The 27,810-nt window shown below is 57.4% G+C and overlaps 1 protein-coding gene across 1 annotated transcript; it reads left to right on the top strand.

The window, feature by feature from the left end:
• The first annotated feature begins 8,432 nt into the window (after positions 1–8,432).
• On the top strand, positions 8,433–27,538 carry C4H6orf118 (chromosome 4 C6orf118 homolog). The gene is made up of 10 exons (XM_028503990.2): positions 8,433–8,524; positions 11,869–12,545; positions 13,380–13,496; positions 14,292–14,351; positions 16,584–16,708; positions 19,232–19,305; positions 22,758–22,939; positions 25,451–25,504; positions 26,004–26,062; positions 27,430–27,538. The coding sequence occupies exons 1-10, from the start codon at positions 8,437–8,439 to the stop codon at positions 27,536–27,538; spliced, it is 1,545 nt and encodes a 514-aa protein (XP_028359791.2). The 5' UTR covers positions 8,433–8,436.
• The last annotated feature ends 272 nt before the right edge of the window (positions 27,539–27,810 follow it).

Genomic DNA, 27,810 nt, shown 5'->3' with positions numbered 1-27,810 from the left:
AGTTAGAGGGGACCCTCTGTGTTGCTGGTGTTGTAACAGAAGTTTCAAACGTGTGTGTGCTCGGGGGCTCCAGCCCACCCAGAATGCCGTGCTGGGGCAGGCACCGCAGCCCTGTTCCCGTCACCGCCGGCCCGAGTTGGTGACGTGGGGGACCGTTGCCCTCCGCAGCTGCGTGCACGGTCACCGCTCCCTGCGTCCAGCTAGGGCGCCGGCTGAAGGGACAGCAGGCTTCCCTGCAGAAGGCCGGGCTGTGTGACGACGCCCCCACCTGTTACCAGACCCACCCTGTGCCCCGTCTGGGATGACCTGCTCCCTCCGGACACTGTGAGACAGTTACCAAAATGTGTAGGAGTGCAGCTCTTGGACTCTTGCTGGAAAGAAACGGCAACTCTCTTCACAAGTCCGCAGGAACGTGGGTGCCTGCCTGGCTCAGGCCCCCGACCGACAGTCTGCTGGCGCCCGCCTCCCCACCGAGCCACGCCCCCCCGTGGGGCGGGGTCCCCCGCCTCCAGACGGCAGCGCCCCCACACCGGCTTCTCGGCAGTGGGTCTGCACCCCAAGTGCCCCCGGGCTCTGTTTTGGAACGAGAAAGAGTTTCAAGTGAACCAATATCCAACTGCATTGTAGTTGATGAGTGAGTAAATTTCAAAAACCATTTTATACGTGTAACAAAAAAATCTTTGTAAGATGCACAAGTGCAATAACTTAAAGAGGTCTTAACTTTGCATTTATAAATTATATATACTGTACATGTGTGTAATTTTCCATGTACCCATTTGCCGTCTTTGTATGTAAAGGGGCCCCTTCCCGTCGTGTCTGTACGATAGAACAGTAGCCGTCCATCATCACCGAAGGCGAGTTGTAAATACACGCGCCACCCGAGAGGCCGGTGTGCACGCCCGCACGGGCGTGGCGTTGCGAGGCCCGCCTTTGTCCCACTCACACGCTTAGGAGCAGCGAGAAGTCTTGTCGATATGTAACTATACCTATACAGTATATATATGTACGATACATGAAATATATTTAGAGATGTTCATAATTTTAATGGCTACCCTTCCGTGTGAATAATTGAATACAGAGTTTTTAAAACACCACGGTTCTCCTTGACCACGTGCCGTCATTTGCGGGGGAGGTAGGAGGCGGGGTCAGCGGCAGACGCCCCGGACGCCGTTGCTAGGAGACGCCGCGTTCACGTGCCAGTGACGGGGGGGCGCATGCTCCGCTGTGCGCTCGGGAAAGGCTGAGACAGGGACGCTCCGTGTTCCTGGACAAGTCACCGACTCTGCTGTGTGGTTTTGGGGGGGGGGGGGACTCAGCGGGGCGCTGTGGCCCTCGGGAAAGGCTGCTGCAGGTCGCAGGGCTGGCTGGGGACCCTGAGGCTGCGCCAGGGCTCCCGCGGTGGCTCCCGGTCTGCAGGGGCCGGGGACAGTCACGCCCTGCGGGCCCGTGGGAAGGAGCCCACAGCGCAGCACATTAGCGGGCAAGTGCCGGGATTCTTCCTGCCGCAGCGAAGAAGGTTCTAAGCTCCCCCTCCCCCTCGCTGTGCAGCGCCTGGGGGGCTGCACTCGTGGCTCTGTGTTCAGAGCTCTGCTTAGAGAAATCGCGTGGCTGGGGCACCCCTGCTTGCTGCACGGGGCGGGCACACGGCAGACCTTCACGACCCGAGTGGGAAGTTCAGCCCCTCCCCACACCCTCGCTGACCCCGGGCAGACTGGGAGTCAAGAAAACCGGCGTTTCCCGCAGTGAGGACCTGCTGGCGCTCACGCGGTGTCCACGGCCTCGGCCGTCAGAGGGCGGTGTCCCCAGCCCTTGGAGCAGAACCCTGGGGCCTCTGCCCCCGTCCCCGCCCCGCCCGGCACCTCCGGGCACCTCCGGGCGCACGGCCCTGTGTGCGCTGGAGCGGTTCTCCGGGAGCCATACAGAGTGTTCACTGTGTGAAAGTAAACGTCCCCAGCTAACATACCCCTGACCACACTCGGTAATTCAAGGCGCCGACCCTTCTGGCCGGCTGATCTGAACTTGAACCTGATGCTAACGGTGCCCATTCGACCTTTGCTGGCCTCACTGCACCCCGAGGGCTGTGGGGGGCGGCACCTGGTCGGACAGGGGTTTGTGCCGCAGCATGTCCGGGCGCTCAGGTGAGGGGGGAGCGCAGGTGGAGGGGGGCGGGAGCAGGCGGGATGGAAGGCCCCTCCGTCCGGCCGTGGCGCGGCGCGGTCAGGTCGCCCGAGCCTGTGTCGCATGGCCATCACCCCTCGTGCGGCGGCACCTCTGTGTCACCATGGCCTCCGAGGTCACGGTGCCACGAGAGGGGAGGGGGGCACTACACGGCCGTGGACCTGAAGTCACGCCTTCAACACGTTTCCCCAGTCCACAGTGCAGGGGCCCGGCAGCACGTGGCGGTGGCGTCTCCTCACTCCCCCCAGCCCCGTGGCCACCTTCAGGGTCAGACCGAAGCCGCCCCACCTGCCTGCCCCCCAATAAGCTCCTGGACTCCCTCAACAGGTGCTGAGCAGAGGAGGGAAAGTGACTGGGGGGTAAAATCAAAGTTGACCTGAAACGTCACCTCCCAGGTGTCTGCCGGTCACAGCATGCGTGCAGCCAGGCATCTGTGGCTGTGGAGCCCGCTGACCGCTCCGTCACGGGGGGAGGGCACACGCTTCAGCAGAGAATTGAACACACGCCCACAGAACACGCTACACGGTGCCTGACCTGTGCCCAGGACAGCAACGGCGGCAGCCACAGCGGAACATCCCATGTCCAGGGCCCTGTGGGTGATTCAGTCCTGTCCACGGGAAATCGTGACCTGGGGGTGGGACTGGGGGTCACCCGACTTCCTCCCTCTCCGGAGGTGTAGGACACACTCCGTGATGTAAGCCAGGCTGCTGTTTGGGGCCCTCATTGCCAGAAAGTTCTATGAAAACTGTCCTGAAATCGGTAGCTTTATAATGTCTACCCCAAGATCCCAGTTCTGCTACTGAGGCCACGTGAGCGGGCGTCTGCCGCCTCTCCCGACAGCCCCTCCCGGGCTCACCGTCACTCTCCTGAGAAAAGCCGTCTTGCGTCCTCATGGTCGCACCCTCCTGGCTCAGTGGGAAGAATTTTTATTTCTTTTTTTTCAGATTTTATTTATTTATTTTTAGATAAGGAAGGGAGGGAGAAAGAGAGAGAGAGAGAAACATCCATGTGCGGTTGCTGGGGGCCGTGGCCTGCAACCCAGGCATGTGCCCTGGCTGGGAATCGAACCTGCGACACTTTGGTTCGCAGCCTGAGCTCAATCCACTGAGCTACGCCAGCCAGGGCCGAATTTTTATTTCCTAAAAGTGGGAGTTGACTTGGGGCCCTGTGCTGTGTTTGGTGTCCCCCCGCCCCCCAAGTTCGCTGAGGTCTTCTGCGGGGTCCGTCCTTATGTCGGAGTGAGTCAAGTTCGTGGATGGGCACGAGGGGACCTGGCACACTCCCGGCTCCCAGGGCTCAGCCGCAGGAAGTACATGGCCGTGGCCCTTGGAGCCGTCCACGCGCTCCCACGAAAGGCCACACCGCGTGCCCCACCAGAACGAGCTCACACGCCCTTCCTGCGTCATCAGTGCCTCATTCGGAGGTCCGGTGCCCCCCACCCCCGTCTGCAGGAGGAGCTCCATTGTTCCCCATCAGCGACAGGTTGCCAGGGACCGTCCTGTCATGGGCCGCACGCCCAGCCCGAGACAACAGACGTTTACACACGGCAAATGCTCATTTGCCAGGCACTGTCGGTAGCGTTGGTATGCACCCAGTCCCCACAGCCACGCTGTGAGTCACGCAGGCCACGGCCCAACTGAGGGGTGAGGAGCCTGGAACTCAGAGGTCAGGCAGGAGTGAGCGAGCAAGCGGCCGGTGGGGTCGGTGCAGGGCCCGGGCTGAAGACCCCACTGTCCTGACCTGCTGCCTGCAACAGCTCTGACCTTCGCCATCACTATTACTTACCGCTAAGTGTGCGCAACCCTTTGCTCCCAGTGACCACACAGTGCGAAGTGCGGGCCGGAACTTGCAGGGAGTCCTCCACAAGGCCGTTCCGAGGGTTTCCGAAAGCAGCTGGGGGACTGTCACTCGTCCCCTGGTCTCACAGCCATCAGTGTGAACCGAGGGGGTGGCCCTGCTGTGATCTCGGGGACGTCCCTGGTGTTGGCTCTGCCCGCTGCCGCCCCTGGGGACATCGAGAGGCCACAGCACAAGGCATCCGGCTTCTGAGAAGCCGCTCTGGACGGGGTTCTGGGCCTAAAGCCACTGCCCGCTCCTGACGCCACGGGGGCAGGGACACAGGGCTCGCAGTCACCTGCGCCTCAGCAGTGGGGTGACTGGGAGGTCTGGCTGGCTCTGGGTCGCGCTCTGCAGGGACAGGGCCTCTCCCTGGGTGCCCTGTGTCCCTGGGGCAGCTGGCCTGTGCCTTTCAGAGGTGCGCCGGGCCTGGGACCGGATGTCCCCATTTTCATTCAGGTTCCCTCCTCCGCAGCCCAGGTCCTCCAACCCACTCAGACCTCTCGGACTGTGACCACGACACAACAAAAACAAACCAACTCCAGCGAACCTCAGGGCAGCAGGCTCTCCCGTCCGCTGCTCCGGCCTCTGCCCGAGCTCCACTGTCACCTCGGACGGGAGTCTGGCCTCTGGCGGCGCCCTCGCCTTGCCGTCCCCGTGCCGACACCGGCTCTGTGCCCGGAGCCTCGGGGGGCGGCCTCCATGTGGCAGCCCCGGGGGGGTCGGGGGGCGCCGTTGGCACAATAAGAGTCCCCAGGAAAGTTCTCGGCCTCACACCCGGAGCAGGTGTTGTGTCAGGTTGTGGGACAGGCGGGGTGGGGTGGCAGGTGGGAGGAGGCTCTGATCGGCTGACCTTTGCCCAGTAGGGAGGGGAAGTGACCTGCCAGTGTCCAGGTGTCCCCATGTGCAGGTGTCCCAGTGTCCAGGTGTCCCCGTGTGCAGGTGGCCCCGTGTGCAGGTGTCCCAGTGTGCAGGTGACCCCATGTGCAGGTGTCCCCATGTGCAGGTGTCCCCGTGTGCAGGTGTCCCGGTGTGCAGGTGACCCCATGTGCAGGGGTCCCCGTGTGCAGGTGTCCCGGTGTGCAGGTGTCCCCATGTGCAGGTGGCCCCGTGTGCAGGTGGCCCCGTGTGCAGGTGTCCCCGTGTGCAGGTGGCCCGGTGCTGTCACGAGGGTCCCTCCTGGCTGGGGCAGAGGCAGAAGGGCAGCTGTGGCCCGTCTCTTGCTCTGAAGTCAGAGACGGAAGCCGAGAGCTGAGGAGGCTGGACGGACCCTCCCTGGAGCCCCCGGGGGGCAGAGCCCTGCCCACCTCTCGGTTTCACCCGGTGAGACCCCCGTCAGACCCTGCTCCCTCGCCCCACCGTCCCTCACGTGATGGTCAGATTCTTCTGGCAAACCAAGACATTCGGTGAGAAGTCGTTATGTCGCAGGTGCTTTCAGTGTTCTTAATGCAGGATCACCAGCTCCTCCCTCCTGACCCAGGACGGCGGTTTCACCGCCGCAAAAGACACAGGGAGAGGACGACGGGACAGGGAGGGGAAGACGGCCAGGGGGGCCCCCCAAAGGGCAAGAGGACACGGATGGGGAGCTGCTGGCGCCTCTGCCTGGGGAAGGAGGGTGGAGGACTCTCCGTCCACAGTGTGGGCTCCAGGGTCAGAGCTGCGGGGTCAGAGCTGGCACCACTCACCTGCGCCCCCTGCTGGCCAGCAGCCCGGAACCCCCCCTCCCCCACCCCTGTGCTGCTCCACATGCCTCCCCGGCTGCGTGCCACCCCCCCACCATGTCACAAGAGTTCTCTTTCTGAAGTGGAAGTTCCTGACCTCTCCCCCGCGTGGAATCTTCAGTAGGTCCTTGCTGCAGCAGGACCGCCCTGGCGTGCCCCCGACCTTCCCTGCGTGTCCCTGCAGCGCACCCCTCCCGGTACCCGAGCCCCCCGGGCTACTGTCCCAGACCCTGCCACCTGGTGTCCCTCACATGCCCCCAGGGCTCAGAGAGCACCCAGGCGTAAAGAGGCCTTTCAACTTCGTCCATTTTGCACAAGTTCCAACAGTGAAAGAGCAGTGACTGAACATGTTTATTTTATTTATTTACTGATTTTTTAAAGTTGATACTTCTTCTTTTTAAAGATTTATTTATTTTTAGAGAGGGAAGGGAGGGAGAAAGAGAGAGAGAAACATCAACGTGAGGTTGCTGGGGGCCGTGGCCTGCAACCCAGGCGTGTGCCCTGACTGGGAATCGAACCTGTGACACTTTGGTTCTCAGCCTGCGCTCAATCCACTGAGGTACGCCAGCCAGGTTGAACATGTTTATTTCTGACCGATTTCCAGCCCGTTAGCTGCTGTGGCCGCACACGAGGCTCCTCCCTTGTCGACGACAAGGAACTGCTGCTCACCCCGCCCGCCCTGGCCCCTGCGACCTGTGGCCCCAGAGGCAGTCCCCCTGCCCTCCCCAGGGCAGGGGGCTCACTCCCAGGTCACCTCCCCTCCCCGGGGCTGCTTTCCAGCAGGGGTAAACTGGGCATTGCTGCGTTCTTAGCAGATGCCCAGAGCAGACATGCCCCCTTTTTTCCCGGTTGAACACAGGGCGGTTGGTCGGACGTGCAGAAAAATGAGTTAGTTGGAATGGTGCTTTTAGCTGCAGGTTTTCAGCGGCTTCATCAAGTATGGTCATGTGCCTTCCAGCGCCATCTAGAGCCGGGAAACGGAATAGCACCGTGCTAGCCCGAACCCCTGCACAGCCAGGGTGCACGGTGAGCGGTTGCTGGTGACGCCCACACCGGGGTCTGGCCTCGGGGAAGGTCCTGCCTGCTGTCCGCAGGCACACTCAGTGCACCAGAACATACGGAGCCTATTGCTTCTGCCTCGGACACTCTGAAGTGTTTACATGGGGGAGCATCGCAGGCGAGTTTTTGAGGCTTGATATCAACTTGCCCACCAGCCTGCCGACCTGGAGCGTGTGAAGGGTGGGTCAGTGCAACTGTACGTGTGCCCCGCCGGGAGGGCTGACTCAGCAGAAACGCAAGTTTCTTTCTGATCTAAAGGAAGACACTGCAATTCCATGCGAGATGAGCCAGACCCTCCTTGCGTGTGATAATGAGCGGAGTGAGGGCCGCGCAGGCTGGACGCTGGAGGTGGCCTGCTGGCCCCGGGGGCCACACTTCCCAGGACTGACTGTGCCAAGGTCCGGGGGGAGCCCGTCCCCGTGCCGGGCCATGAAAGGCGCCCGCGTGTGCGGGGAGGGGGCTGTGAGATGCCCCACAGTCTGTGGGGCAAGCAGCCGCGGTGCTCAACCACCCAGCAGCTCCGAGCAGAGAGACTCGCTGTTTCACCTCCGGCAGCCGGAGCGCAGCCCGGGGGCGGCAGGGACGCTAACCCTAGTGTATAACCAATGGCAGGTCAGAGACGAGCGTCCTCTCCCCAGCGTCGAGGCTTAGCTCCCGGATGGACATGATGTGGGCATTTCCGCGTCCACATTCCCGTCGTGGCTGGGCCGACACCACGAGCCTGGGAGATAGGAGATTTGAAAACACATTCCTCACCTGTCAGCAGGTGAGGTTCAGATGCACCTGATTCCGGCGTGCGGGCTCGTGGTGACCCCGTGGCTTCTGAGCACTCACGGGGGCCGTGTCCGAGCAGCACCGACCGAGAGGGAAGAAACTGACCAAGCGCCTTCCCAGGCGCCTGCTGTCCTGACGGTTGGTCACAGCTCTGGCCCCACGGTGGTCACCTCTCAGGGCAGAGCCCGAAGCAGGGAGAGCCATTTAAAGTCGGTCTCTGGGAACTGAACAATAAAGTAGTTTATGCAAAAAAGGATCAAGTCAGCCTCCCAGGAGCAGCCGGTCACTGCGCCTCCACCCTGGAGCGCTCTCAGGTAGGAAGACAGAGCCTTGGAGCAATTCCTCCTTGGACTTGGGGTGGACTTGGACTTGGACAAGGGCCTGGCCCCTGTGGGCAAACCTCCTCCTCCCTGCGACGGGTCTTGGGTGAGTTCCTGCACCTCAGCCTCCCCCAGTGTCCTGCCAGGAGACCTGTGTGTGGGTCATCGCACTGAAATGACTACCTGATGGTTTAGTGACTGCCCCCACTATGTGCTAGAGGTCTGGGCGCAGCCCCTACTGTGTGCGAGAGCTCCCAGCGCAGTGGGGTGGGTTGTGCACTGTGCCAATGTGACCCTCTCTCTACAAAATGCCCAACCGGGGACCACTTAGCTTTTTAGCTCCCGAGGCCTGGGAGGAATTAGAGTGCAAGGGTGTTCGGATGATTTTTCAGATTATAAAGAGTGTTTTGTTTTACAGGGTAAACCCAGCAAGCTGGAGAAGGCGAGAGGCTGGGGGAGGGAGGGTACAGGGGAGAGATTCCCCGGGGGCAGTGGGGCTGCGTGTTCTGGTTGCCAGGCAGCAGGGGACACAGTGGGAGGGGCTCAGAATGTTTGTCAGTCTCCTCGGTGACTCCCAGCCAGGCGGCCAGGAGCTCAGCTGCGGGGAGACGATGGCTGAGGATTCGGAGCCGGACTGTGAGTGGCACTGAGTGTTTCGTGCTCGCTGTTGTGTGTCTGTCTGAGGTGGGACTGCCTGGGAACCTGCGGCTCTGAACCGCACGTGGGAGATGGAGATCCCTCTGGTGGCCGCAGCTCAGCGCCTGCCTCCCCAGGGGTCAGGACTGGATGTGAGGTTGAGTTGCCCATGCAGGAAAGCTAGTTACAACATGCAACAGAGACAGATCAGATGCCTGCGAAGGTGGGTGCGTCCCTGTCCTTGGCAGGAGGGAGGTGAAGGAGGAGATTTCTGGCCTCTCTTCCTGTATTCCTTTTAACAAACCGCACTGCGGGGCACTTTCTGCCACGCACGGCCCCTCCCCACTCCTTGCCAAGTCCAAGTGGGCACCAGGCGCTCCACTTTCTCTTTATCTGGGGTCTCTCTCTGGCCTGGGGCTGTTGTAAACTTACCAATGTGGGGAGGCAGGGAGCCTCACCCCAGGTTGTCACTGCTGAGGCCGCTGTGTGCGCATGGAAATGGGGCCAGTGGCCCAGGCGGACTCTGGGCTGAGAGAAACCTGGCTGGACTGAGCAAAAGTTATCAAATATTTTTATAAAACTTCTATTTGGCTCTGGCTGGCGTAGCTCAGTGGATTGAGCTCGGGCTGCGAACCAAAGTGTTGCAGGTTCGATTCCCAGTCAGGGCACATGCCTGGGTTGCAGGTCACGGCCCCCAGCAACTGCACATTGATGTTTCTCTCTCTCTCTCTTTCTTCCTCCCTTCCCTCTCTAAAAATAAATAAATAAAATCTTAAAAAATTAAAAACCAAACAAACACAAAAAACTTCTATTTGATGGCTTCCAAGAGCACGCAGAACCGTTCCCTGTGCACATGGCCTGTCATGAAGCCTGCCCCCCCGCCCCCCCCCCCCCACTTGAACAGCCTCTGACTCGGTTTCCCCATCTGGAAGGTGGGCGGGGAGCAACAGTGCTGCCTCCCGTGAGTTCCTTGGCTGGTTCTCCTGGGTTAAGAAGACCCTCTTCTCCATAAAGAGCTAGACGGCCGTGCCAGCCTGGTCCCTGGGCTAGCCGTCCTGGTACCGGCGTGAGAAGCAGTTCCGGTCGTGAACCTGGGCATTTTGCTTCCCCCTTTTCTGCCTCCGGCTGTGTTGGCTTCCCGTCGGCATGGCCAGGTCTGCCTGGGGCTCCTGGCCGGTCCTCCAGGCGGTTAGTTCTGCACAACTTCCTCCGTGCGCACCGTGTGGTGTCTCTGTGGTCCCGCCGGGTGGAGGGACGAGGAGGTCATGCAGTGTCCGCCTCTGAGCCGTCCACCTCGCGCCTTTGTATCAACGGTGCCGGCCCAGACTCCCACCAGGCCCTTCCTGTGCAAACGCACCTGGTGGCTGGCATCGGAAAGTGTCCCGTCTTACTCTGGCATTTCTTCATAAGCGCACGCTCTGTAAATTAAACACTAGGAGGGAGAATTAGCGACTGGATAAACCAAACCCCGTGACCCGGTGCACTCAGGGCCAGTGGGATGGAGGTGCCTGCGCACGCCAGCTGCACGGCCGTGCCCTGCGGTCGTGGGACTGAGGCCCCGTCCCGGGCTGACTGGCAGCCCCGGCCTCCGCCTGGCCCCTGCCCATGGCCCCCACCTCAGAGCCCCCGCAGGCGCGGGGTCCTGTCGCTGTGAGCGGAAGGGCATGCAACCCCCGTGTTCTCAGGGAGGAAGGTGAGATGCCCGTCCCCAGAATGGATTCGTGGTGCCTAGCACAGGACCCAGGGAGAGAAACCTGGACTCTGGATCCTCCAGGTCTCTGGAAGTCCAGGAAAAGCTCTCTAAGGAGGAAAACGACCTTGCTAGCCAGGTGCTGGCTGCTTCCGGCCCTTTTTGGAAGAAAGAAGTGAACACAGGGTAACACGACAATTAAGCTGCCTCGGCCTCCCGTCCCCTGAAAGGGTCGGGACTCCGTGTGTGGTGGTGTACTTAGGTACCCCGATATCTGCTCAAATGTCCTTTTGGGTCTCTCTGTGGAGGCTGCTGGCCGGATAGGACGAGCATGTAAATCGGGAGGCTCTGAGGGAGCCTGCCTGCCCACCGTCACACAGGCGGGCGGGCCCCTCGGCTCGGCTGCGGGCCTCAACGGAGCAGAGGCCAGCCTCCCAGAGGGAGAGGGGGTTCTACGGCCACGGCCCTCCGGCAAAAACGGGGTCCCCAGACTGCCGGCCCGACTCCAGGCTGGGGGCTCGCAGGACTGCAGAATTGTGCGAGCCAGCCGCCCTGTAATAATCTCCTGCATCTCTGTCTGTCCGTCCGTCTGTCTGTCTCCTGGGGAAGCCCGACCAGTGCGGTGAGGTCCCAGCGTGCTCCTTGTGCGCTGGTGCCTTTGATGAGTTATGATCACCATCGGCCTCCAAGGAGTGTTCTGTGGCTCTTTGAACATTTCCGGAGTGGTCTCTTCGAGGTGCCGTGCGGGCCCGCGGCGGAGGTTCTCACTGGTCACACCGCTGGGAGCAGCTGCTCCCGTCCCTGGCCCCGCGGGAGGGGGAGGAGACTGGTTCCCAGGGGGGACGAGGCCAGGGAGACCCGGCTGGTGGTGGGTGAAGTCCCTGAGGCGGCCCAGCTCCGGGATGTCCCCTGCCCCCTAGTGGGCATGCCTGGCAGCGTCCTCAGGCTTGGGAACACGAGGGGCCAGCGCTCTGACCCTGGGCTGTGTCCTGGCGGGGGTGCGGCTGGCCTGTCGCCGCAGGAGGCGGGGCAGAAGACAGGGAGTGGGAAGGCCGTGGGGGCCCTGCTGACTCCGAGGTGGAGGGACCAAGTGTCGGGGGAGGGGGGTGGCTCCTGGGGGCGGAGTCACCCACAACAGCAAACCGGGGGCTGGGAGCCCTCGGCCCTACAGGGGCAAGGAACTGGAGCATGCGACCACGACCACAGGGATGGGCCTGGAGGCGGTCTCCCCCAGCTCCCAAGGACTCAGCCGGGCCGGGCCACGTCTTCCCACCCGAGCTGCTGCCCCGTGCAGAGGCCCCAGCCCCTCCGGGCTGCGCTGCCGACCCGCAGAACTGGGAGCTGAATTGGGGTTGGCGGCTGCTGCGTGTGGGGGTCGTTAGACTGTAGGAGCCGCTGTCGCCCTTCTTCGCTTGTCTGGGCGCCCCTTCCCTTCTCTCGAGGAGAAAACCATGTGCCCCGAGCTCCGGTGTCGGCCCCGGGGCAGGAGCCGAGCCGGCGGCCGGCGCATGCGTATCCGCGTTCCCCTCTCTGCGCCGTCGGCTCTGCCCTTGGGAACGCGCCACCGGCTCCGCTGCGGCACGCAGCCCTCCCGTCGCCTCGCTGCGGGCCCTAGCGTGGGGTTCACCGCCCCCCCACCCCGTCTCCCGTGCAGTTTACCTGCGGTGGAAGCACTGCGAGACCCGGGGCGTGAGCACGCTGTGCAACCTCACCAGGCTGCTGAACAGACTGGAGAAGAGCCACCGCGAGGACATCCTGCTGTACACCTCCGGGCACCTGAACCACGACAAGCTGTACAGGCCCCCCGAGACCATCCTCCGCCACTGGCGCAATGCCCACGGGCCGGCGGGCCGGTGGGTCCGCAGCGTGCAGCGGCCGTCTGACGACGACAAGGTGGCCAGGATGAAGGACGCTTGGGCCTATTTCACCGTCAACACCGCCCTGGGCCCGAACGACGGCCCCAGCACCCCCCTCTTCCGGTACCTGCACCCCGCGGCGGGCGGGGCGCGCGCTTCCGAAGAGGACGTCCTGGCGGAGCCGGCAGCGGGGGAGGCAGGCGCCGCGCCGCGGCGGAGGGAGGAGCTGCGCTGGCCGGACCTGAAGGTCCTGAAGCCCCGGGCGGCGCGGTGGTCCAGCCGCGAGTGCGCGATGTCGCGCCAGGGCGAGGACGAGTACCGGTACGTCAGCTCCTACCTGGCCGGCCTGACCAAGGCGGACAAGTACAGGAGGTTCCTGCGTTTCCAGAGGGAGGTGCTGGCCACGCAAGATTGCCTGGGGACCGACTTCACCGGGCGCAGGGCGGCGGTGGGCCACGAGAAGAAGCTGGAGCAGGTGAGGAGGGCGGTCGTGTGGCCCCGGGGGGCGGCGCACCTGCCCCTGTCCCTGGGGGCTGGATGCCGTGGGCAGAGTCTGGCCCTCGGACACCTCCGTTCACACCCAAGTAGAAGGCGACAGAGCTGCCTGTCACTGGGAACATCCCATGGGATGCAGGGGTCACAGCTGGGGTGATGCAAGGGAGGGCCGAGCGTGGCAGCTGGTGCGTGGGAGGTGGTGCCATGATTTGAGCATTGGGAGCGGCGGGCACGATAGTAAGCAGATGTCCATAGGCTGGGGAGCACCGAGGGAAGGGCCTCCTGCCTCAGGTGGAGCGAGGTGAGGGGGAGGGGGAGGGCGAGTCACGGCACACGGGGGACGTCTGTGAGCGGCCAACGCCATGTCTGCAGAAGGTGGAAAGGGCCACATGAGGAGCTCGGAGAGCTGCCCGGGGCTGTGTGCAGGGAGTGGGGGCCGGCCTGACATCGGGAGGGGAGGGTGGGCAGGAGGACAGAGGTCAGGTGTGAGCGGACCGGAGGACTGATGGACAGGGAGAGGCGTGGGGACGTGTGGACGCAGGGAGGGAACCCCTGGCCGCAGGGTGCAGGGGAGCGAACCACGGAAACAAAAGGTGTGAAGGACTCCCGGGCATGTGGGCCGCCGCGGGTTCTCAGCACCGGGTGCAGGGCATCAGACACCCTGGGGCACCTCCCTGCACCGCGGGGGCCTGGGCCTGGGGCGGCGGGGGCTGTGGCCCCAATGGTGGCCTGTGGGGGTCCCGGTCCACAGCCCGAGAACTGCCTGGGAAGGGAGACGGGCGTCCTGAGGGGGCCGGCCCTGGTTCTCCTCCAGGAGCTGCAGAAAGTGTGCCTCTGCGACCCCCACAACAAACTCCAGGTCCTCAGCAGGGTCTTCGGAGACATCTGCAAGAGTTCTTTGATCTTTGGGGATCTCTTGAAAGAGGTTAAGGTAAGAAGCACACCTTTCCTACCTGGCAGGGGAGAGCCGGGCCTGAATGTCCTGCACACACGACCTCAGGCCCCACCGAAATCCCTCCCCGTGTCCCTGTGTCCTTCCCACAGACTTGGGAGACCATCAGAGGTGCAGAGGGGTGTGCCTGCAGCTGCCCAGGGCTCCCACGGGCCACGTGCAGCAGGCACCCTGTGAGCTCAGCCCCACCCAGAACCGAATTTTTCACAAAAGCTTCCCAGTTGTTTACAAGTTTACACAGTTGCGCATAGGTGACATACACACTTACAGTCACGCATGTGGCATTTCCATGAACCGCATGAACGCTTACACGTGCTGCGGTGTCATGGTGAGGGAGACCTACCTCCAGGCGGAGGCCGAGCGGAACTCAGGCTGTGCACGCAGCGCGCTCTCCTCCAGGTTCCTAATGACGTGACGCACCTCGGAGCAGCCCTGCGGTGACAGCATGTGACGAGCAGGTCCCCGGGCCCGGGAGGGGAGGCTCGTCCCTGGCAGGCAGGACCCACACCCACACCCACGGAGCTTCCGTGCGGCAGGCGGTCCCCTGTGCACGTGGGTCAAGGCATGCGAAGGCAGCGCTCCGTGGGGCCCGGTGGTTCCTGTGCAAACATGCTTCAGAGACGCTCAGACCGCGTGTGTACGTTCCAGACCGTGCACCCTGTTTAGCGTGGGAATGGCTTGGCCTCTCAACAGCGTCAGTTGACGCTGACGTGCGCACCGCCCACACGTGCGAACCCCCGGCCTCGCCGGGCCTCTCCCCTTCCCCCCCCGCAGGACGAGTACGAGCTCTACATGGCCATCCTCCTGCGCACCCGGCCGGCGGAACGGCAGCAGGTGAGGGCTCTCCCGCGGGTGCCTGAGCGAGCCCGGTGCTGCCCGACTCACGGCTCCGAGGGCACGGCTCTGTGCCCGCGGAATCTGGGGCGGCCGGGGCGGGGGGCGGGGAAGGGCTGCGCCTTGGCCCGGCTGAAGGACCCGCCGGTCCAGGATTCGCTTCTCACCGCCTGCTCACCGCGCTCACCACGGGAGTCGGGGGTGGGGCAGGGCACGCGCGCGGCTCCTGTTCTGCCCGAGTCTCCGGCCGCTGCTGCTCAGCGGCCCTTCCTGCCGGCTGACCCTCCCGCCCCGTCTCCACGCACCGCTCTCTGCTTGGCGAGCGCCGTCGGCGTAGCTTCTGTGCGCCGGCGTTGTGTGTGTTTCTTTATACACGTGTGCATACCCGTGTATTTCTTTATATACATATGTACATCCATGTATTTCTTTGTATACATATGTACATCCATGTACTCCTTTATATACATATATAGATATGTGTATATATGTATTTCTTTATATATGTGTATATAGAAAAATAGAAATATAAATATATTTATAAATATAAGTATACTTTATATTATAGGAATATTTATATTTCTATAATATAAATATACACACATATAAATATAATAATATATGGTGTTATGTGTATTTCTTTATATACATATGTATATCTATGTATTTCTTTATATACATATATAAATATGTGTATATTTGTATTTCTTTATGTGTGTATATAAAAATATAGAAATATAAGTATACTTATAGTTATTTATATTTATAAGTATACTTACAGTTTATATTTATAGAAATATAAAGTATATTTGTATTCATGTATATTTATAATATAATATAAATATATAAATATATTATTTATATATAATATAATATCATGTAATATTATATTATATATTAAATATAAAGTTTAAAGTATTATTATAATATAATATAATAATCGTATATTATTTAAATATTTAAATATATTTATATATTATATAGAAATATTTATATTTATATATTTATAGAAATATTTATATTTCTATAAATACATTTCTATATTTCTATATTTCTATATATTTCTATATTTAATATTTACACACATGTAAATATAACAATATATGGTGTTATGTGTATTTCTTTATATGCATATGTATATCCATGTATTTCTTTATATACAAAGATACATATATACATATATACATATATATAAAGTACAAATATATACATATATATACATTCCTTGCGATGGCCACCAAGGCAGCCGTGGAGCGCAGTGAGAGGGGAGGGTTAGTGGTCTGGTTTGACCTACGTTGAGCTTCCCCTGTTTTACATGATTTGGAACCCAGAGACAAACATGTACATGTGCGTGTATGTGCATGTATGGACCTGTCCTGGCCAGGCGGCTCTGTGGGTGGGAGCCCTGTCCCACCCACCGGAGGTTTCCCGTTCGGTGCCTGGTCAGGGCCCGTACGGGCGGCCACCCATTGATGCCCCCCGCCCCAACCCTTCCCGTCCCGTCTAGACTCAAGGGACGCACCCTCGGGCGAGGGGCGAAACACTCGCAGGGTCACGCGGAGTTCCTTCTGGCGCCCTTCCTCGTCTCGGGCCCACGCCTGAGTGGGCCGTCCGCTCTGCTCTGGGGTGTCCCGGGGCAGAGGCAGCAGCTCCCGTGGGGCAGGACCGGCCGTGGGCCCCAGCTGGGCGGGCCTGCCGGTTGCTTACCTCTGGGGCCGAGTCACGGCGGACCGCGTGCCCGTGCGTCAGCCAGCCGCCACAGCGACGGGACCCCCAGGCCGCAGGGCGCCTGCTGTGCGCCCTGGCGGGGTGGCAGCCCCTCGCCGAGGGGGGGGCGTCGGCATCCCTCACCGGAGCACGGCACTGCTCTGCGGCCCCGCGTGGTGCCGGCACCGAACTGCTGCTCGGTGACCTGGAAGACGCCGCACGGTACCCCGGCCACGGGCTCCAGGCCCTTGATGGGCGTGTCCCTCCCACACACGGACCGGCGGTGACACCCCCGCCCTCTGACACACTTCTCAGCAGAGTAAAACCCTAAACTGTTGAGCAATGCGTCATCCAGACCTTCACGTGACTAGGTGTGCCCCCTCAGCCCCCAGGCCTCCCCCCGCCCCGTTCACCTCGCTCCACTTCCCGTTTTGACTCGGACAGCTCGAATGCTCGGTAACCCCCAGAAAAAGGCAAGGGCTCACCCCTCCTGTGCGTTTGTGTCGCCCGTGGGCCTTGCCCTCCCAGGCGCTGCTGGCGGAGGCCAAAGGGCTGGAGCGGAGGCCGGTGAAGACGGAGGACATCCAGCGGGCCCGGGAGCAGCTGCGGGCGCTCGTGACGGCCACCAAGGCGGCCCTGGAGCACAACGACAAGTGAGGGTCCGCGGTCTGGCTTGGTCTGCGGTGGGCGTGCCCTGTCTCACAACATTTGAACACCAGTGGCAGCACACACACACACACACACACACACTTTTCTGCACCATTGCCCTCACCACGCTGGTCGTGTGGCCTCTCCCACGAGCCGTCACGTGAGACCAGGGGCTCCAAGGCCTGGTGTGTTTCCAAGGGGGGGTGCGGTAGTTCTGTATTTCTCACACCTTTTCTGGTGGTCCTGGGGGGCTTCCCTTGATAGTCGAGCGAGCTGAAAAGTCAAGACACCTCGTGAACGCCCCTGCTCGTCAACCTAAGGAACCCCGTCTACCTGTCTGCGCACTAGTCTTTCCGGAAGCAGTGACGAAGGATTGAAAAAAATTAAAGCAGATCCGACATACCCAAACTATTCTCAGGAAAACAAAATGAGAAACAAAACCAAACAAACAAACAGAAAACCCTCAAAGAACCCTCTAACTTCGGTGTGACCATGAGAAGAGAGGATGCTGTGAGAATTCAGAAGACCTGGAAACAGGAAATAATCGTGGCGTGTCAGGAGGCTTGTCCCTCGCTGCAGACCGGCCGAGCGGGGACCGCTGGGGAGAAAGAAGGGAGCCCGCAGACACCCCGGAATGTTCTACACCCACTGCCCGGGAGCGAGGGGGTGCTCCTGGGTGAGGCGTAGCAGGGAGGGGCCCCTGGTCGGTCTCCTGGAGCACTGACAGGGGGAAGGACTGAAGGCGAGCGTGGAAGCCAGAAACAGCGGCAGAGCGGCGGCGAGGCAGCGGAGAAGAGGGATGGAGGGTGGTCACCGTCCTTCGGAGGTGCGTGGCATAGAAAGAGCGGCCGTCGGGGGGATCTGGAACCCCGCAGCAGGAGACACTTGCAGGGCACTCAACCCTTCCCGTCACCAGCCTTCTTTCCCTCCCCTGCTCCAAAAATGTCATTCACATAAAGATCAAAACAAAACAAAGGAAAGAAACCCAAACCACAGTGCATTAAACATTTGCTGCTCTCGAATTAGGGAGACCACACACCAACTACCCCCAAAGCACTGGCCCTGCCCACAAAATGCAGAGGCATAGCATGTCTTGTTTGTGAAACCCAAAGAGAAAGCAGGAAACGAGAATCGGACCAATGCAGCGGATGGAAACCCCCGTGTGGGAGGACAGGCTACGGCTGGCCAAGCTGCCGCCCCAGGATCCGGACCGAACCCGGGAGCCTCAGAAGAGCCTTTCAGGTTGTGAAAACCACCTGCAGTCAGAAACTTGAACCTGAGCACAGAGAACGACAGCAAAAAAAAAAAAAAAAAAAAAAAAGGAGACACGAAACAGGATGTGACAACTGAGGAAGGAGCAGTGAACGGTCCGAGTCAGAGGCCAGGAGCTCCACGGTGGCTGGCCGCTGAGGCGGACGTGTGGGTGGGGACGCAGTGAAGGGCGGCAGGGAAGAGCAGGAGAACAAGGTGGTGAAAGCCCCGCAGGAAGACGGTGAAAAGGGGATAAACACACGGGGGGGGGGGGGGGGGGGAGAAAGTGGCTGGAGTGGAAGACCCGCGAAGAAAACCCACCGTGTGATTCAGGTCCCCGGAGAAGAAAAAGTAACGGAAGGGAAATACAAGTCATGTTTAAAGCTGTACCACCTGGAAAATCTATAGAAACGAAACACTCTGAATGTGTGTATTGAGAAGGCTGTTACCGTTACGATCAATCCACTTAACCTCCATTTCTTAAAATTGGGGATCACAATACTTTTCTGTTGTTGTTTTTTTTTTAACCTGTGATAAAATGAGCCCGTGTGTCCGAAAGCCTTCTGAGACACGGGACCCCTGCAGACACGCAGGCCGCTGTCTTTCGTGGTGGTGATGTTTTCTCCAAAGTCACAGGGTTCCCCTCAGTAGACACAACATGTTAGATCCCCTTATTTTTCTCACTCGGAATCCGTTAGAAGTAAGATAGTCATCACATTTATTTTGAACCAGGAAGAGGACACAAAAAGGAAGAGATCGCAAAGATTTTTATTTTCTTCTTTTAACACTTCTTGCATTTTATTTTGAGTTTAAGTACGGTGGCGTTTGTGAATTGTGTCTGTGGATGAAGACGTAACACCGGAAAAAATGGGATCTTACTCGGACTCTAGGGAGACCTTTCCGTCGTCCTTGGGTTGTCCTTTGCCTCAGAACAGAGCATGCCAGGGTTCTGCCCCCTCGCCTTTTCGGAATTCAAGCCACAAAATAATATTGACGAACAAGGTGGGGAATCCTTTGTTTTACATGAGTCGGTCCCTTTAAAGAGTGGTCTGTGCATCCTCCGTGAGGACGTCGTCTTGGGAGGTTTTAACTCGACACGTTTAAGGTCTCAGGTACATCTTTATGGACATTTTCTAATGAGCTTTTGGTTAGAGAATGAGAGGGCTCGTTTTTCTTTCTCAACTTGAAACAGACGTGAAGTAGCCCGGGGGGAGAAGGGAGGGAGGAAGGAACCAGGCTCTAATGTTCCACCGTGTCTGCTCTCCGTCCATCCACAGACTCAGAGACGAGCTGGAGGCGGAGCGCAGGCTGCTGCGCGCCACCACGGAGAGCTCGGGATCTGTCCAGCACGGTGAGTTTTGTTTAACCTGACGGGCCTTGGGGGAAGTGCCTTAGGGGCACGGCAGGGAGTTTGTCTGAGAGCTTGTGTGGGGGCCGGGACGTCACCCCAGGTCCCGGGGTGTCGAGCACCTGTGGGTGGTTCGAGACTCCGGCGGCAGGCGGGATGCTTGCCGGGCTTCCTGTTCCCTGGAGCAGGGGCCCGCCCTGTGGTGTCCCTGGGCCCCGCCGGAGGAAGAGGAGTTGTCCTGGGCTGCACGTCGGATGCATCGTGGCATGGCATCACCAAAACGTCTCATTGTGTTTTAAGTAAATTCACGATTTTGCGTCGGCCGCAGGCACAGCCATCCTGAGCCACCTGCGGCCCGCCCGCTGCAGCGGACGCCCCTGCCCACGGTCGGTGTGGTTTCCAGGGGAACGTTGCATGAGGTCAGGGCCTTGTGTAGAGAGAATTATGTCAAGTGTTGATCGAGACATTTGAAACAGATCCTGGGAAATGCACCCGTGACCTAAACGTGGGGATGAGGCCCCACGAGGACGCGCTGGAGGGCTCAGCACTGTTTATCCCAGAGGAAGCATCTGAAAAGACCCAACGGACTCCAGGGCGGGGTGGAGCCTCTGGCTCCGAGCGCCCACGTGGGCACGCACCTGAGGGCGTGGGTGGGGACTCCAGGGGCTTTCAGAGTCACAGTGTAGAGGGAAACTTTCGTTTCTACCCCTGCCTCACAGCAGCCCGCCTTCGCAGACTCTGCCTGGCAAGCTCCCAGGGCTGTCCGCGGTCGTCGGCCCTCGGTCTGGCACACCCCTGCCCACTGCGGGGGCCCCTCGAGCAGGGCGACTCGGGCGGGGGGAGGGGGCAAGGACAGGCTCCATGGCTAGGGGTTCCCCGGGACCTGAGCCTCGTCCTTTCATCCAGAGCAGCGTCAGCTGCCCGTCTGCGGGCCGGCCTGACGGCAGCACGTGCCCCTCTCGGGGTTGGGGGGAGGGCCAGGGGCGACATGAGGGCCCGCAGGCAGAGGACGCAGCTGGGCACAGGGAGCCGCCGCCCGTTCCTCCTTCGTTCCGCCCTCGTTCCTTGTGCGGGAAAAGGCACAGTTCATGGCCAGCGAATTACATTTTATAAAGACGGATGCATTCAGTGGGTGTTAAAAATGACCTTAAATTAGACGCACGATTTAAAATATGATTAAATAATCAAAATAAGTTCAACTACGTTTCTTGCTCATGAATCTTGACTGTTTCCACGACGATTCTGTCAAATGCCTTCCCCTCCCCCCGCCCCCCCCGAGTCTGTGACACACAACGCAGTGACTGACAAGGAACCACTGCATGCTCTTCCCCAGCTTCTGCTGTTTCCTGTCGCCCGAGTCCCCGAGGCCACTTCTCTGCTCTGGGTCGGGTCTGTGCTTGACCTCTGACCTCCGAGCCTGAAGCGGGTGGGGTCCCTTCTCTGCCTGCACCCGTGTTTCTCTTTCTGGGTCAGGGTGCTTCTCACAGACAGGTCCTGGGGTCCTGGACCGGGGCTGCTGCTGCCCGCTTGCCGTCTCTGAGAACATGCCATCATCATCTTGTGTTTCAACCGCCGACGGCTCACTGCCGACGGAGCATGAGGCGGAGACGGACACAGGAAGCCGCCACTTGCCAGAACTCGAGCATGGTTTCTTGGCGTTGGGCCCCACGCTCTCCGAGCTCCGGAGCGCACTTGGCGGCCCGTGCTCTCCCTCCCGAGTGCTCTTCCGAAGGCTTCCCACCTGGGCGTCTCCCTCCCTGGACGTGGTCCCCGGTCCTCCTCCTCGTCAGCAAGAACCGGGGGGGGGGGGGGGGGGGTAACACAGGGGCCATGTGACCGGCCTGGTGCTACCCTGGGGTCTTTGCTGCCGGTCGGGTCCGGCCGAGGCCTTCCGCTAGGGTCGGGGATGGGACCACGGGCGTCCCTTGGTGGCGTTTCTCACAGTTGGTCCGGGAGGCCGTTCGTCCGTCGTGTGTCTGCTAACACGGTTCCCCGAGTTCCACAACGTCACGTCGGAGCTCTCCCTCCCTTCAGATCTGGCGAAGCGGAGCGATGGCGACGACTTTGGCCTTACTCGCTACCCATGAGGAAGTGTTTTGTCTCTCTAACTGCCTTTTTCCCACCAGAAAAGAGTTGTTCTTTCTCAAAACGTTAAGTCTTGCCGATCTAATCAGAACCTGCCTGAGCTCTTCACTAACCCACATCGGTGCCCAGCAGGGCCCCCCGCCCCCCGGGCCCCCTCCTGTCTGCGCCCCATGAGCGCTGCTGTTCGCTGGCTCCGGGCGCGTCTTTGAGTCAGTCCACCTGTCTGTGACTTAAACCCTCTTTCTTGCTGGAATCTTTTGTTTTTCAGTCCTGAGATCAGTACATCCAAGTGCCTAGTGGGCATGGCCCCTGAGTCTCAACTCAGCATGTCCCAGATGGATTCGCCTCTCTCCCCCTCCTACTCCCCCCGCCCCCACCCAGCACATCCCCGGCTATTTCCATGAAACCGTCACCGAGCACAGGGAGGCTGGGTCAGCAAGCCCGAGGCCGGTGCCCTTCCCCTCCCCCGCCCCCCACCACTTCAGCTCGGCCTGTAGCGAGGGGCGAGTTCGGTTCCGCCCCAGAGCTTCCCTCCCCGCGGCGTTGAACTCGCTGCCTCCCTCCCACCACGTCTGTCCCGGCTCCGGCCGAGCTGAGGCCTGGAGGTGCCTCGGGCACCTGCCTCTTCACTGCAGCCGGGTCTGGTCAGCGGCCCGGTCTGCGCGTGTCCTGCGTCCTCAGTCGGCCCTGTGTGTCTCCGCTTCCCCGTGCGCCGCGGGCACTGTCCCAATCTGGGCTTGTTGGAGTGGCCGAGGCGGCTTCCTGGGGCGTCTTCCCGATTCCGGTCTTGCCTTGCATTGGGCATGCTTGGTCCCAGACACACGGTGACCACGGTCTCCTGGTTTCTCCCAGAGGTGTGAAGGCTTTCGTCCCAGAGCCCCCGACACCTTTGACTGATTTCTTAACATCGCTTAACGACACTTTCTCAGGTCGGGCCCTGCTTCCCTGTAGGCGCATCCCGCCCCTCAGCGCCCAGCCCCGATGGCCAGCCTTCTTTTCCAGCAGATGCGCCAGAGTCTGCTGCTCCACCGTCCCCTCCCCTTTCACTTGTCAACCCCATTGTCTCCCGAGTCTAGCGTAGTCACGGTTCTCTGGCCGAGTCACTCGTGTGTCTTCCCTGCGTGGTGTCGCTGCCGAAGGGAGGCTTCCAACAAACACAGCGGCTGCACGGACGGACTGAAGGGGGGACACCCCCGTTCTTGAATCGGATACTTCTTATGATGAGCTTGGAGATCGCGTTACACTGTATTTTATAGCTACAGAAAACACATAGCTATGTGCAACATCATATCGTTAGTAATACATGATGTTAGGACGAGGGGCTATGGTAGTAAACACAGTAACGCTTTGCTTTTAAAAAATCCCCGCAGAACCCCGTGAGGAAAATGTGGGGAAGGAGGAGCACCTGACCCTGACCGACAAGGTGGAGAAGAAGAGGTGTGAGGTACTGAAGAAGCTGGAGGAGATCCGAGCGCTCGAAAAGGAGATTAAAACAACTTTGGTTCACACTGGGATCTTGCACATCACCGAGAACAGGATTAAAAGCATAGAGGTATGTGGTTTATTTATGTCAGTGTTTCTGCTGTTCTTCCCTTGATCTTGGCAAACACATGAAGCAGTTTGATTTTATAATAGGGTAGAAAATTACATATAATTTGGTCCAAATATATTTTCACTTCAAAACATTTGTAGCCAAGGCTTCACAAATGATTGAATAATTGAGACACCCAGCTAACGAAACAAAAACAAAACAAAAGGAAAATGAAGGTGGTAAACGTTTTGTACGGTTCAGTAAGGGTCAAATCTCTTTCAGGTCAGTTGATGTCTCTATAAACATTTTTAATATTTTGTATAGAAAATCGTTGTAAAAATAATGGCCGAGATACCTTAGCGTCTAATACGTGCTAAGTAGTTTAAGCTGAAGCTCAGAGCAGGTCAGTGACCCCCCAACATGAAACAGCTTAGAGGTGGCCCAGTGGGTTCAAGCTTCGTTCACTTGGGGCCCCGAAGCCACTGTCACTCCTGCCAGGCCACACGGACTCAGAAAGAGACTTGGAGTTGGTGGTACAATCGTGCCGGCAGACGGGAACGAGCTACGGCCATCCAAAGGAGCGTCTACTGTGTTAAAAGTAGTTTGTTTGTTTTTTACACTTATTGTCATAATTTTCTTGACGAGCAATGTATTGTAAATTATAATCCGTGTTTTGAAACGCCAGGGTGCCCTACTTTCTATATGTCCTCACGCCACTTTAATTCATGCAGAATCCGGGCAGGTTAACCTCTGGTCACAGAGTTTGTCACCGAGATGGAATTATCCCTTCTTATCGGGGTTGTTTCCTTGCATGTATTTCCAAGCCCCCCTTTTCCTCCCTCTTGGGCAGAACTGTAAAGTGCACGGGAAGGTGGCGTGGTCCACGCTTGTTTTGATTTCTCTCTCTTAAAATCACATGTTCAGATTTCTGTGGGTTTCTTCAGTATCTTTGTTTTTGAAAACTAATTAATGTTCTGAGAACAGACACTGACTTATGGTTGAATTTTTAAGCAGTGAAAATAATAACGAGTTACAGCTTTATCTAATGTAAGCATGATGTGGTGCCAAAATCATATAAACTTTTCTTTGACTATTAGCATCTCCTTAAGTGGATTGGACTAAATGAGAAAGAAGATTCCGTATAATGATTCCATATTATGAACTTATATTACTTCATCTATTATTCATATTTGGTTCCTTAATTCGAATAATGGCACGTACAATGAAACTGCATTTACTATCCTATTAAGTAGTTGATTTCTGGTGTTGACTATGAAGTACATTATTTCTAACCCAAAGAAAAATAACTAAGTGTGTCACCAGTTAAACAATGCAGCAGATGCGGCGATGAACAGTTAAAAAAAAACACTATGTCATTTAATTCTCAGCAACCCTAGAGATAGTAAGAAACAGGTGAACTGCTATTAACCCTCTTTTCCAGGTAGGGCCAACGAGGCACAAATGTGCCGTGTGACCCGGATGAGGGCGCAGGGAGCGCGTGGGAGCACGCGCAGTTCCTCCGCTCAGCCCGGGTTCTCGACTGCGCACCGCGCGGGCTCACGCTGGGACTGCCAGCCCGGCTCCCACTGTCGGGCCTCTGGGAGGGCGGGTCTTGGCGACCCCTGCTGGCCGTCCTCTGTTCGCGGTTATTTTGCATATTTTTCATAGCGTTCACTAACTTTTTGAGTCCCAGTAATAATACTTTCAGTGTTTCAGTTGTGCTTCCAATGAATTTATAGATTCATTTGAGCAGAAATGACAGCTTTACAATATTCACATTTCATCAAGGATTATTTTTATATTTATTTAATTTACATTAGGCATTGCTTTTAAGTATTTTATGCTATGTGTATGCCTATGACTTTATGGCATCTGCTACTATTATAAATGAAAATGTAAAATAATCTCACGTGGTGGTTTATAATCAGTCCTTGTTGGCGTATATGTGACTCGTTGACATTTGTATGTTCATATTGTGTCGGGTCACCTTAACAGATTCTATTGTTAGTTCTGAAAAGTGAGGGAGTCTTCTGTTCTAGAATTTCCCTAAAGTTCTCTAGTGTTTTACAATACCAGCCCCCACCCCCTGGAGTTTGTGACCCAGAGGAGCAGCGCCCGTCTGTCTTACTTTACGTCTCTCTGGGTGTACTTTGTCCCTTCATCTCTCTCTCTCTCTCTTTTTTTAAAGATTTTATTCATTTATTTTTAGAGAGGGAAGGGAGGGAGAAAGAGAGAGAGAGAGAGAGAGAGAGAGAAGCATCAACGTGTGGTTGCTGGGGGTCATGGCCTGCAACCCAGGCATGTGCCCTGGCTGGGAATCGAACCTGCGACACTTTGGTTCGCAGCCCGCGCTCAATCCACTGAGCTACGCCAGCCAGGGCTCCTTCATCTCTCTTGAATGGGGTGCAGCTGGGTACTTCTAAGTCAGAACAATGGCATTCACATAATACACTGCGTTCCATAAATGGGGGTGCTACTTACTAACTATTCTTAACCAAGTGTCTTTCTCTTTAAACCCTTTTCCCCCTTCAGACTGATGCTATAAAATTGGAAAAAACGAACAATATTTTAATGAGGAAAATAAACGTAAGTTTTTGTAAATCAATGTTTTTGCATAGAAACATGTCTTATAGTGCCTTCTTATACTATGCCATAAGTCAAATAAAAAAATCTATGCATTAGCTTTCTAAATGGTAACTTTCTGTAACACTCAGAAGAACTGGCTATGTAGACACTAGCTCAGAATTGGAAAGGGTAAGCTAATGTGTTAAAAAATGTTTCTAGACAGTTGAATGTGCCGGTCAGAACTGACCAGTTCTCTGACCCGTCCACAGAAAACAGTTAATTTTAGTGAGTGGACTTGGGTACAGGGAGCGTGGTGGACCGGCCCCTCCAACACCTTTTGGATGTCACATACACGCTGACAAGTTGCTGTTTAATAGATTATAAAGATTATAATTCTGTTTCTAGTACGTATGCATCTCTCTGCACATTATATACACCATACATTACAATGCGATGCCCGGTTCTGGAAGGGGCAGGCTGTTTGGATTCACGTGACCGGCTGCTGTTTGTCCGTTGGCAGGTGGTCGAGTGCCAGGTGAAGCAGTGCGTGGGGAAGAACGTCAGTTGGGAGGAGCAGTGGTGAGTGGGGAGGAGCAGTGGTGAGTGGGGGGTTAGGGAGCAGGGGTGAGTGGGGGTGCCACGGCAGCGAGCGGGCGAGAGGTCAGGCTCTGCTCAACGCTGCCCATTTCAAGTTAGACCAGACGGGACAGTCCTTTTGAAGCGTCTGCATTCAAGAGTCTTAACTTGAAATGTTACGTCCCTTCCCAGGCTTAAGAGTGCTTAGTCCAAGAGTTAAATCTCTCCGTGTTTTTTAGCGAGAAAGAAAGAATTTCTTTGGAAAACACTGAAGAGGCGAAGGTCAATCCTCACGGGCAGGGACCAGGCATCGTGGCTGTGGGTGGCTTCCTTTTCTCGAAGGACACGGCATGCATCGATATTCAGTCTTTGAAAAGCCCACACATGTATTGCTGTGAAACTTTTAATTTAAAAATAAAGTGGCTGGTTTATATGATCTGTTACATAAGTTTAGAGCTGACATAGTTGAACTGCTTAGCGTTTGTAGGCAGTTCAAATCTTACAACCTTGGTAAGTCGGGGAGCGACAGAAACCACCGAGGATTTGAGTGTGGGAAGGGCTCATCCTTCCGACAGTGAAGAGACATCTAGCTGTAAGTGGTCTAGCCCCAGTGATGTCATCGGACCGAGTTCTGCTATCTTCCTCCCCTTTCCCCTGATTCCAGTTTTCCTCCGAGCGTCCGTATGCCTGTCTGCAGGCGCTGGGCCTGTGTCCCCCGGAGGCAGAACGGGGAAAAGCTCCTCACTCAGCATGAGGCTTTTCTGTTTTGTTTGGGAGGAAAAGCCCTCCCTAGGCGCTCCCACTCGGCTCGTTGGCCGGCACCATGTGCCAAGGCCACACGGGGCACAGGCCGTGCTCTGTTGCGAGGGAGAGCGGAGAGCAGGGCGTTTCACTCCCGGCTTTCCCGTGGCAGAGAAAGTCACGGGGAAAAGGTGTCAGAGCAAGTGCCGCCTCGTGGGCCACACGGGTGGGTCCTGGTGGCGTGAGGCCGGATGATGCCGGGTGTCCTCGAAGGGCAACATGGAGTTACAGATACAAACTTGGAAGGCTCCTTCCATAGCCTCGGCCGAGGGAATAAACGGATCTAAATTTTTTTAAACATCTTCAAGGTGTGTGTCCGCCTTGGCCACCACGTTCTCCTCACTCTGGGCAGTGCTGTGGGGGTTGGCCCCGCTACAGAGAGAGTCTTCGCTGCGTCCGGGGCCGCAGCTCCTCCCGGAAGGGTCTCTGGGATGGAAACGGGGGGTCGCAAAGACTCAGTTTGTGTTTTCGAATAAATATGTCCTAAAATACACGTTTATGTTGAAATTTTCTTTTATGCCCAGGGTCCTTTTTCTAATTTATTGTGTTTATTTGTTATGCATTTTAAGGGACATTTGGGAGTTTATCGAAGACTATGTAAAGCTAGAAGACACGGATGACAACTCTCAAGTGGCTGGAAAGGTGCTCTACGAATACTCGGAAGTGCCGTGCGTGTAGCTCGGACGGTGGCCGAGGTGTGCACTGATGGCGCTACTCCTCGCTCTGCCACTCGTATTTCCAGTACAATTACTGTGATGTGGTCCTTATGTCTCACTCAGGATATTGAAATAAATACATGTGTGTGTGTGATAGTTTTACTTTTGTGTCTCTTTAACTTTTAATCATCAATTTTATTTTATCAATTGTTTTATTGTTTAAGTACGGTTGTCTGCATTTACCTCCCACCACGTCCCCACACCCAGCCATCCCCACCTCCCTCCCCCGATCTC

This window comes from Phyllostomus discolor, chromosome 4 (genome assembly GCF_004126475.2).
Source record: "Phyllostomus discolor isolate MPI-MPIP mPhyDis1 chromosome 4, mPhyDis1.pri.v3, whole genome shotgun sequence".
Classification (NCBI taxonomy): domain Eukaryota; kingdom Metazoa; phylum Chordata; class Mammalia; order Chiroptera; family Phyllostomidae; genus Phyllostomus; species Phyllostomus discolor.
Note: the sequence above shows the minus strand (reverse complement) of the source record. Positions and strands in the feature narration are given on the sequence as shown.